The sequence below is a fragment of the Ceratotherium simum genome, chromosome 10 (genome assembly GCF_057802395.1).
Source record: "Ceratotherium simum simum isolate JZ-2026a chromosome 10, ASM5780239v1, whole genome shotgun sequence".
NCBI classification, from domain to species: Eukaryota; Metazoa; Chordata; class Mammalia; order Perissodactyla; family Rhinocerotidae; genus Ceratotherium; species Ceratotherium simum.
In genome coordinates this window covers 67,595,819-67,608,063 of record NC_141909.1, presented here as the reverse complement: position 1 = coordinate 67,608,063, position 12,245 = coordinate 67,595,819, and the positions used below count along the sequence as shown (strand labels likewise).

Here is a 12,245-nt window from a genome sequence, read left to right as displayed (position 1 = left end):
ACCCACATATTGAGAGGGTGAAACAAATACACTAGGCTCTTAGACCTGCCCACATGGTCCAAAAAAAAGGAAGCAGTAATTGTTATTCTTTTGTTTAAGGAACAACCAAACCATGCAGAAACATATGAAATGTTGGTGTACCAAAACAGTACTTGGCCAAGGATTACTATATTGAAGACAAAGGAACGTACAGGGTGTGAGTGTGTGTGGTTAATATTTGTTTCCCATAGTTTTTCTTAACGTAATTTTACTCCATATCTCTTCCATATCCATTACCTTTAATCATTTGTGGACTTAAAAACCTAAAAACTAAGCTTGTTGGAACTATGTCTAAATGAGAATTTAAGATCCAAGTCATAGCCTGAGGAATTACTCTATGATTATGGAGTACAGACTTTTTGTCATCTATGTTGCTTGTTCGGGGATTTTTGACTCTATTTCGAAGTTAAATCCCTAAACAAGTGATCATCATATGCTTTACTTAGAAAAATTACTGTAAAATCAACCATATTTTTATTAAAAGAGGTAGAATTACGAGTTAGGAACTCGAAAGGCTGGGAGGAAAGCTTTGCACTTAAAAAAGATAATACAAATAAAATATTTGGAAATAGGTAAATATCTATTTGTTTACCATACAAAGCTCTACTTAAATTACATACATTTAGTTTAAAATCTTAAAAGAACAATTATCTTCAGAGAAGGAATTATAGGCAATTTTTCTAAGTCATGATATAAGAATAATCAGACCCGAATATATGACCTGGTTACTCTAAGAGGAAATACAAGTAAGAAGTAGCAGGAAATTTCTTTTTTGTTGCAATTAAAAATAAAATCAGCTGAGAAGAAAGAAAATATTAGAAGCCATTGATACCGTAAGACATTTAAGTGAACTACTGCCATCTAGTGAGTCAGTCGTGTAGTCATTATGGCACTTGATTACTTTGAAACCATGTTCCCGTGTCATTGTTTTCAGAACTATTCTAGTCAGTTTTTATTAGGGCTTAAGGGAGTCTATGCAAGGTATGCTTATCGAATTTGTGGCTTAAATGAATTGAGAAGGGAATAGGAATTACATTAAAGATAGAATAAGAACCTACACCTTGAGAAACTGAAATTGAACATGCTGATGTTTAATAGGGATAAATAAAGAGCCACACTTTCCCTCCTAAACAAAACAAAGCAAAAGAAACACAGAAATAAAAATAACAATGATACCAGTATAAGGATGTGGAGACAAGGTTTAATGGCAACACATGAAAAAGAGTTGGCTGTATGAGGTCACAATGTAACGTGGTAATCAGATCCATACCAACTGAAGCATCTTCAGTGGAAGATGACCAGGATGATAAGAAAAAGAAATATGCTGTTTAAAAACTGGAACTAGAAAAACTAGAACCAACCAAAGGGGGTGATTAAAAGGAGACAGATTTGCATTCAATATAAAGAGGAACTTTATAGCTGAGTTGAGATGGATGGGCTGCTTGGGCATCACTACAGCTATGCAAGCAGACACTGAAAGATCACTTGGTAGTTACGAAAACTTTTCAATACTGAATAAATGATTAAATTAGATCAAGGGTCTGCAAACCACAGCCCAGGGCCCAAATCTGGCCTGCTGCTTGTTTTTATAAATAAAATTTTATTGGAACAGAGGCATGGTCATTCATTTATGTATTTGTGCTACAACCACAGAGTTGAGTAGTTGCAACAGAGATTGTATGGCTTTAAAGTTGAAAATATTTACTATATGGCCCCTTACAGAAAAAGTTTGCCAACACCTGAATTAGATAATTAAAAAGTTTCTTTCTAACTCGTCTATGCACGTTAGCTTCAGAGTATAAGTTTTCTGAGAGTGATGACTGTTTATAAGCTTTGTCAGAATCATGAGTAGACAGGGGTCCTGATTCAAAAATAATTTTCATTGGGTTGATCCAAAGACAATGAATTTGGAACTTTAATTACCTATCATTTATCTGCCTCCTTTCCAACTCCTCCAAAAAGTGTTATATGATGCATATTGATAAAAATTCTTAACAAACTGAGTTCAAATTAATTCAAGAGAGTTGTGATCCTCTTAAATAATTAGGCATACCTTGAGGTGCCATAGACCAAGGCTGTGAATTAACAGCTTAATCATAATCAGATGCGTTAGTTCTTTAAAGCTCATTATTTACAGTAACAATGCAGTAAATTGAATTATGATAAGAAAAAAAGATGACATCAGAACTCCTTTCCTTTTCAGAGTAGTATAAAGGGAACTGGATTCACAAGAGGAAGGATCAGATGATTTTCCTGTTTATTGTTTGGTTCACCTCCTAATTTTGGCTAAACCATTTAATTTCTCTTTGCCCTAGTGGAGAATGACATAAAGTCAGCTGCCAACAATTTGACACCTTCCACCCTTCCTCCCACTCATGGCTCCCCAAGCTACAGGGATAATGCAGGAGAAACACTGATCAAGTCTCTGTGGGTTCTTTGGGGAGAACTAGGAAATCAAACCCAACAGCTTCATCAGTTGGATTTTTCTTCTAGTTTATCATGATTTAGTAAGAGGTGGAAGAAGACATACATTTTTAGTAAGAGTGAACATGAAACATAGCCAACAATAATTCTGTATTATACAGTATAAGGCAGCACTGTCCAACAGAACTCTCTGTGATGATGGAAATGTTCTAAGTCTGTGTTAGCCAGTAAGGGAGCTACAAGCCACAAGTATATGAAATGTGGCCAGTGAGACTGAGGAACTGAAATTTTATTTTATTTAAATTTAAATAGCCACACAGAGCTAGTAGCTACTGTTTTGAATAGCACAGGTAAAAGGGATATTTTCAGAACTAAATATTTTAAGAATTATATTAATTAACTCATTTAGTATCTTTAAAGAAAAACTGCTGGAAAGAAAGGGGGAGTGGGTGATGGTGGAGGGAGAAATCATACTTCACAAACCATGAAATTAAATTAAGAGATACTGATTTCTAGGAAGTAGGATATGAGTTTTTGTAATATTAAGTTTTCTGGGTTTTGCTTTATTAGGTTTTGTATGTGTGTTTTACTTTTTTATTTGGTTTTTGCTATAATGAACAGGGATTATTTTAACAAATATATAATAATAATAAACAGTTCTAAATTAAGTCTATTTCATTCATGGATAGTCCTATTTATGGATCTTATTTTGGCACTCAATGTGTTTCCTTAGTTCTGTAATTTCTCTTTTAATATCATTTTATTATTTTGTCATCTCAGCTTCAAATGCCCGTGTTGCTGAATTCTTATTTTCATTAATCATTACTTCTTTAGCAAAAATATTCTCATGTAATTTTATCCTTTTCTTTGGATTACATTGGCTTTCAGATAGGGTTTATCTTTCTTTTGTATGAAACTTTAATTCGTTTTTTTGGAGTAATATGTTGCTGTAGTTGCCATTTATTTCTTGAGCTCTATCTAGCTCTGTTGGGTTACTTGGGTTCCTTGCTGCTGTGAGATGTTGTCGTTTCCTGTACAAGGGTACATTCATTCCACTGAGGAATGGATCTAATCATACGGATCTGTGCCCCAAATTTAGCTTGAAGCCCTGAAACTGGTGAGCCTCAGCAATTTTTCTTGCTTCTGCTGAAATCCTAGGATACTATGTATTGTCTGATGTCGTCCAAGGGTGCTTACTCACTCCTTCAGTCTGATTCTTTCCAGACTGGGAGTATTTGGTAAAAAGCTCAGAATTTGGCAAATTCATCTTCTTTCTCTAAGTATCTTTATGGGAACGGCACCAGGATTTTCTTTCTTTCCTCAGTCTCCACTTTTTTTTTTTACATGAATGTTGATACAGTCATGTACTCCATAATGACATTTTGGTCAACAACGGACTCCATATACAATGGTGGTCCCATGAGATTAGTACCATATAGCCTAGGTGTGTAGTAGGCTATACCTTCTAGGTTTGTTTAAGCACACTCGATGGATGTTTTCACAATGATGAAATTGCCTAACGACGAATTTCTCAGAATGTATCCCCATCGTTAAGTGATGCACAACGGTACTGGTATTATTTGTAACTGCCAACAGCTGGAAACAGCCCAAATCTCCTTCAACAGTTGAATGGATAAATAAGCTGTGGTATACCCACACTTGGCAATTAAATGGAACAAATTATTGATACACACAGCAATATGGATGAATCTCAAATGCATTATACCGAGTGAAAGTCAACCTCCACTTCTCTTTTTTTTTTTATGTATAATTTTATTTTATTTTATTTTTTTTTCCCCCAAAGCCCCAGTAGATAGTTGTATGTCATAGCTGCACATCCTTCTAGTTGCTGTATGTGGGACACGGCCTCAGCATGTCCGGAGAAGCGGTGCGTCAGTGCGCGCCTGGGATCCGAACCCAGGCCGCCAGCAGCGCAGCGCACACACTTAACCGCTAAGCCACGGGGCCGGCCCTCGACCTCCACTTCTTGAAGTGATAGCATAAGTTGCACATAATCTTTTTTGAGTGGTTGCTGCTTGTGTTTTTGTTTGTTTGTTTGATCAAAAACAAGATTCTGTGACCCAGTTTCATTTCACATCTTTACCTGGAAGTCTCAGTCCATGACTTTAAATAAAAGCCTTAGCTAAATATACATGATAAATATTAAAACTTTGGTAGAAGCAATTAAAAATCAAGAGAGATGGCCAGAAGATTAAATAAGTGATTGTGAAGTGAATCTCAGAAAATCAGTGAATGTCTGTAATAAAATGATTAGCTCTTCTGTGTGACTGTATACAGGAATTTCACACCAAAGAAAAAAAAAATTTAAAACTTAGAGGTAAGTTTTAGGTAACTTATAGGTAATTTAAAACTTACAGGTAAACTCCATTTTAATTTTACTTTAGACCCCCTACATTCTTGATTGAATATAATTTAAACTATATTCCTATACTCACAGGCCAAGGCTGTAGACCATTCAGTCCCTTTTCTAATTTCTCAACATCTGGAAACTTTGTAGCTCCATCAGCATCTGCCATAAGGATCTTTTCTCCTCGAGAACTGAATACACCCTGTATTTAAAAATTTCAATTAAAAGAAAGCTGCTTAAAATTAAGGTTAAATTCAATGACATATCAGTTTATTCTGCTTTACTTAAAATATCTAAGCTCAAAATATTAGGTATTTGACGGCAGGAGGAGGCCACAGTTCACTGAAAACAAATGACATTGATAAGATCTTTCCAAATGTATCTAATGCCTATTTCATGATTTTACAAACTTCATGAGGTCGTATTACTAATACCTTGGAAAATATCAAGATAAGAAAATAATTTGGACAAATTAAAGATATTCTGCATCAATAAGAATAAAAAAGTAAAATACCTGTGATATACAGTATATATTTTGTATAAATGACATATGTATGATATATATATTATATATATGTACTATATAAATTGCATATATATCATGGTGCTTAAAGGGATCTGGGGCTACTTAGAGCAGCATATAAGGACATATTTATGGACAGATTGAACAAATATACAGATTTGCTGTGAAATGCATCATAAGATGATAGATCTTGAGTATTCTTTATTGTGGAGTCTAAAGTATTTTAAATTAATTATTGAATAAAGAAATATGGATGTTACTAAAATTTAGGAAGTAGGGATATATTCAAATACTATTTTATGTTATTTGAGGCTTCTGCCACTTGGCAAAATTATGCCACTCAATTTTGAACTGTTGGTCTTTTGTGCAAAATAAGGCTGTATTTGCACAAAATATGGTGTATATTTCACACAGAAATAAACTATATATAAACTCTTAATTTCATGGTACATTTGAGTCAATTTATTGTTTCTTAAGTGTAAATATTTTTATGGTTTAATACAGTAGAATATAGCTTTGCTATCACTCAACAGTGTGAATATAGATAAGATACGTATAAATGTAGACAGAAATCTGATCATTAATTCTACAGTATAAGCCCAATCATTAGAATCTGTGATGTCTTTTATAATACCCATTTAGAATATGGGGAAAAAAACAGAAATAAAAATGTTATATTTAACATCTGAATAACACATATGAAGTTTTAGAAAAGAGAAAACATTCTGAGAGACAAAATCTCTAGCTATGAGTTTGAAATAGAAAAAAAGAAAAGAAAGCACTATTTCAATGATACATGACAAGGGTGAACTAGAGGTTATTACTCAGCATTAATGGAAAATTGCCTTTGGCCCCCAAACCTGTTTAAGCCACCTCATCTTTCTTTTTTTTAAGCAGGTTCTTTAACGCCTGCTGCTCTCCCATTCTACCACTGATGGCCTTCACTTCAGCCCAAACTTCTTGAAAAGGTAGTCTCTGTTAGCGGCGCCCATTCTTGTCCATACAATCATACCCTATCCTCTCTGACTGCTCTTTCTCTGATTTTTCTTCCTCCTCACGTGCCTCATTTCTCCAAGGCTTGATTCCTGGCTCTCCTTTTGCTCTATACCCTCTTCCTTTCCAATTTAATGGCTTCAACTATCATCTGATGTGTGTGGATGACTCACTCACACCCTCTCTACCAGGCTATTCTGGGTATCACTACTTGGTACCTCAAACTTAACAGGGCTCAAACTCAACTAAACATATTGTCATTTAAACCAGTTTCTCCTCCAGTGTTTCATTCCTTTTATTAATAATATCATCATCTTCTCAGTTACCAAGACCGTTGTAACTCATTCCTCCTCTTCCCGATCACCTGATACAATTCTACCTCATTTTTAACACCTTGTCCTCTCCTCTTCTGTTGTGTCACCATCATAATCCAAATAAATACTCTCTGCACCTTGCCTATACCACTGCGCGGGCTGCTGTAACTCTGTCAATGGTAAAAGTGTACAAGTCCTTTGCCTAAAGTTCATGATCTGAACCCACCTGCCCTTCTAACCTTATCTCTACACAGTCAAGCCACGTGTACCACTAGCAGTTCCTTTATTGTGGCACTTTCTTTTAGTCATGTTCCTCCTCTGCAAGCTCCCTGCCCCAACTTTTGCCTGGATAATTCCTACTCCTCCTTGAAGACTCACTGCAGAATTTACCTCCTATGAGAAGTCTTTGCTGCTCCTCCCAGATGGAGGGTGGTGCCAACATTTTGCATATACTTCTATTAGAGCATTTACAGCACTACTAAACTGTGATATCCTTAAGGATAGGATGGTTATCTTTCATCTTGGTATCTCTAATAAAGCACCTGGCATGTAGTAGGCACTTGAATGTTGGCTGAATAAATGAACGAATGGATGAATTTAAAGCCCGCCATGATATTTTCGCATATCCCATGACCCAGTCAGAGCAAAGTCACTGTTTCTATTACACATTCCAAGAGTTCCTACTTCTTTCTTTTCTTGCTTCACTGACGGGCATGCTCTTCTCTCAACTTTTTCTCCATACAGTATCAGCGAGCTTAAGAGCATGGATTTCAGGGTTAAACTAACCTAATCCAAATCTTGAATCTACCTCTTAATATCTAAGTGATCTTGAATAAGTTACATTACCTATCTATGCCTCACTTCCCTTATCTATGTAATAAAAATAATATGACCTAACTCATGAGAAAACAGGAGGAAGATTAAATGTGATAATTATGTTGAAGTGGTTAATTTACTGTCCAGCTCAAAATAATCAATCAGCAAGTAGAAACCAGTGTTCACCATCATTGGAGGCCTAGCTTCAGTGACATCTCCTTTGTGAAGTCCGCTGTTTTCCTCATGTGCCTGCGATGGCTAGTTACCTACCCAATATTTATTCTTCCCTTCTTCCTTACTAATGGAATCCTGATTTGGTCAGGAATGAAAATGTTAGAAAAAACATTTCTTAGCCTTCCTTGGAAATAGGGTTGGCCCTGTAACACTGTTCTAGCCAATGGGATTTCAGTAGGTCAATGGGTGGAGCTTCTGGTAAAGCTCTTTAAAAGGGGGTAAACCAGCTGGTATGCATCTTTTGCCCTCTGCCCTTCTTTCTGTCTGGAATGTGGATGCAATGGCTAGTGCTCCAGGAGTCACCTGTGTGCATGAAGCAAAGGGAGTGAAAAGGTAGGAGCCGGGGTTTCTGATGACACCATGGAGTTGTTGAATAAGCCCTGAACTGCGTATATGTCGACTTTTTTTTATGAGGGGCAAAATAAATAAGTAAACTTCTAAGTCATTTAAGGCACTCTTTTTTGGATTTTCTATCACATATCTTGACTTTTGGTCTTTCTCTCAGTGTATCCCGATTCCTACCTGATATGCCTCAGCTGAAAGCCACCTCTTCTCTCTTGGAATTTCTATAGCACTTCATCTGTAGCTCTCTAATAAGTACAATCGCCTTTTCTATTAGACTGTAATTTCATCAGGATAAGTCCACAGCAGGTTTATCTTAGTTCATGCTACCATGCTTAGCATAGTACCTTCATATAGGTAAAAGTTAATACACAAAAGCATTTTATAAACTGCAAAAAAATCACATAATCTTTTATCCAGTAACTATATCAAAGACACACAGAGGTAGATGGTAACATTTTAAATTTTGATTAAGATAAACATATTTTTCCAAATCACCCAGTATGTTATAGATATGGCATGACAGTTTTAGATTTGATCAAATTATATACACAAATTATATTATATATACAAATATATTTGTATTTGTATATTATATATACAAATATATTTGTATTTGTATATTATATATACAAACTTATATATATTTATATATTATATTTGTATATTATATATACAAATATGTATGAAGTTATTATTAAATGTAATTTGTCACTAACTTGAAACGCTGGTATTTCAGTTATGAAATGACACACATGTACTATACTCTGCAAAAGCAGTTATTCAAAATATCTTTATGTTTTAGATAAAAATGTTGAAAACATGTATTACCATCCTAATAGCTCCGCCTTTCCCACGATTCTTCACCAGTGTTATCACTCGTACTTTGTCACTTCCATATTTCTGGCAATATTTAAAAGCTACCTGTCAAATTATATAAAAGTCAGACAAAAATTAACTTGGATTCCAAGACAGTAACATAATTGGGTTTCGCACTTTGGCTTAAACACTGCTATTCCAGTTGCCCTTTTCCTGTGACTAGATTATATCCACCATACACTCTGGTGGCCCAGGGGAGTTGTTAAATTCCTGGTGCTAAGATCTGACACTGACTCAGTAGGTTGAAGTCACAATTCACTTTCTTGCAGAGGAACCAGCAGAAGAGGCAGCCGCTGTCTCTTAACTCTCTTGACTCCTCTACCTAAGCTACTGAGCTGCTAGAAAAAATAAAATCCACGTGCTAACCAACTGTTAGAAATTTGTGATCGGGCCCCCAGGACTGCTTAATGACTTATTTACTTGTCAGCAACTGATCTTATTCCCCAGAGGGGTTGTTTGTATCGTGGACCATTTCCCTCAAATCTTCTTACCCAAATTCCCCTCTCTCAGCAGATACCCAAGCCAAAATTTGTCCTCTTCTGAAACTTCAATCTCTTCCTCTCCGCTGGCTCCTCAGCCTCAAACGTGCTCAAGACTCCAGCATCCTAAAACTTTTCCTTTGACTTCACTATTATCTTCAGCAACTGCCATTACTCTGTGATTTATAATCAGTCACGAAACAGTGATCTGTAGTTGCTATCTGCAGCTCTTCATCACTCATTCAGTCTTCAATTCACTGTAGCACGGCTCATGCCCTTTGCTTTTCCACATTGCCTTTCTCCTTCACCTCTCTTCATCAACAGCACCCTCTCCTTTTGCGACTCATTTCCATAGGCGGTTGTGAAGTTATTCTCATCTGATGTTTTGCCCTTCTGTCAGGCCAGCTTAAGATGCAGCTCAAAAACCCTTTCTTCTTCCTGGCTTCCACGCCCATCCTCACCTGTCCCAGAGGAAAAGTATAATTCTAATAATAACATGTGCTCCTAAGGCATTTTCCCATTCACTCATCACATAACGTAACTGTAGACCTTCCCCACTAGGCTGTGAGCTACTTAAAGGTAAAGACTAATATTTCCACTGCCTGACACACAGTCTGGAATTGATTAATCTCCATGAACAAATGCAGCCATAATCCTTTGTACATACTCCTAGTATAGCACTGTGGTAGGCACTGTTAGCTGCCTACCCAACAAACAATGGCTCCTTCTTCCTTGTTATTACAGCCCCAGTCTTACATAGTGACAGTGTGTGCAGCTGTAGGAGATGAATCATGATTGGTCTAAATCCTCTCTGCCAAGTACTTACCCAGCCCCCCTTGCAAGCATGGGTGGCCATGTCACCAAGTTCTGGCTTATGAACTCTACCAGAGGTCTGCTGGAGAGTTGGGGCTTCTGGTAAAGATTTTTATTTCCAGTTAAAATGGAGAGAGGCACACAAAGATAACTCTTAATGTCCTGGCTGTCTCTTACTGCTTCCGGACACATGATATTTGGAGCGGTGGCCATTTTCTGATGAGGAAGCACGCGGGAACTGAGAAGACAGAGATCTGGCATTGTTCAAATGCTGAGCCAACTCCTGAAACAATGGCGTCCAGACTTCCTGGTGTATGAGATAACAAAATGCCTTTTATTACCTAAGCTCTCCTCATGAGACAGCACCTAACTGATAAAAATATCTAACACATTGTGCTCCGTTTATCTGGTGCATGTCTCCAGTATTAGATGAGAACTCCTCAACTGAAGGCAGAGACAGGTCTCCATCTTTGTATTTTAGCACCAGTCATAGCCCTTGACCCATGTCAATGGCTCAGGGAATGTGTATTCAGAGAACATTCGAGTTGTAGATGTTTGCTCTGGAATGGCATAAAGCTTGACAGTCGTCACAAGACTCCAAAATCAGAAAGACGAAGTCACTGTGCAAGTAACTGAAACAAAAGACACTTTACCAGGCTAGGATAAAAGGCTTGTTCCAAAGGGGATGCTATCTAGCTTTGAAGAAAGCAAATATTGTTGAAGCCACTCCTGTGTGGAATGCACGAACACTGAAGCTTTACAGTGTGCCCTGTGGACACTGCAGCAGCTGCTGCTTGCCCACCATTTGTGAATTTAGTTCATGAGTGCTTACCTTTCTGGTATCTTATATTATCTAAAAGTATAATAAATATCACTGTACAACTGCAATACTCTTATATTGTATTTTGTGCAAAAATTCTACCTCCTAAGTTTAAAACTCCTAAGAACAAGAAGTATATCCAGATTTTTTCTCATATCCCTCACAGAGTGAGACACATAACAGGCAGACAATAAATATGCAACATAGGAGAAAACTAGCTTCTTATTTATTTATTTGTATTTTTTTTATTGTGAAATTTTTGTTGTACATTATTGTTTATCAGTCACCATATAAATGTGTCCCTCCACCCCTTGTGCCCACCCCCCACCCCCTGGGAACCACCAAAAAGTTCTATCTATGTGTGTGTTGGTTTATCTGCCACATATGAGTGAAATCATGCACTGTTTGTCTTTCTCTTTCTGGCTTATTTCACTTAACATAATACCCTCCAGGTCCATCCATGTTGTTGCAAATGGGACGATTTTGTCTTTCTTTATGGCTGAGTAGTATTCCATGGTGTGTATATATATATATATATATATATATATACATACATACCACATTTTCTTTATCCATTCATCAGTCAAGGGACACTTGGGTTGCTTCCATGTCTTGGTTATAGTGAATAATGCTGCGATGAACATAGGGGTGCATAAGACTCTTTGGATTGTTGATTTCAGGTTCGTGGGGTAGATACCCAGTAGTGGGATAGCTGGATCATAAAGTATTTCTATTTTTAATTTTTTGAGGAATCTCCATACTGTTTTCCATAGAGGCTGCACCAGTTTGCATTCCCACCAGCAGTGGATTAGGGCTCCCATTTCTCCACAGCCTCTCCAGCATTTGTTGCTTTTTGTTTTGGTGATTATAGCCATTCTAACGGGTGTAAGGTGGTATCTTAGTGTGGTTTTGATTTGCATTTCCCTGATGACTAGTGATGTTGAGCATCTTTTCATGTGCCTATTGGCCATCTGAATATCTTCTTTGGAGAAGTGTCTGTTCATTTCCTCTGCCCATTGATTGTTTGTTTTTTTTGTTATTCATTTGTGTGAGTTCTTTATATATTATGGAGATTAATCCCTTGTCAGATATACGGTTTGCAAATATTTTTTCCCAGCTGGTGGGTTCCCTGTTCATTTTGATCCTGGTTTCATTTGCCTTGTAGAAGTTCTTTAATCTGATGAAGTCCCACTTGTTTATT

At 36.8% G+C, this 12,245-nt stretch overlaps 1 protein-coding gene across 5 annotated transcripts in view; it reads right to left on the bottom strand.

Moving 5' to 3' along the window:
- ALG5 (ALG5 dolichyl-phosphate beta-glucosyltransferase) overlaps positions 1–12,245 on the bottom strand; it is a 46,526-nt gene that overhangs the window by 21,705 nt on the left and 12,576 nt on the right. For 4 of the 5 annotated variants that reach the window (XM_087436187.1, XM_087436186.1, XM_004435332.3 and 1 more), the window contains 2 exons: positions 8,885–8,977; positions 4,920–5,033 (listed from right to left, as the gene is read on the bottom strand). In XM_087436187.1, coding sequence (XP_087292313.1) covers positions 4,920–5,033; positions 8,885–8,977 — 207 coding nt within the window. The remainder of the gene's footprint in view (positions 1–4,919; positions 5,034–8,884; positions 8,978–12,245) is intronic. The other variant, XM_087436189.1, reaches the window with a different exon arrangement.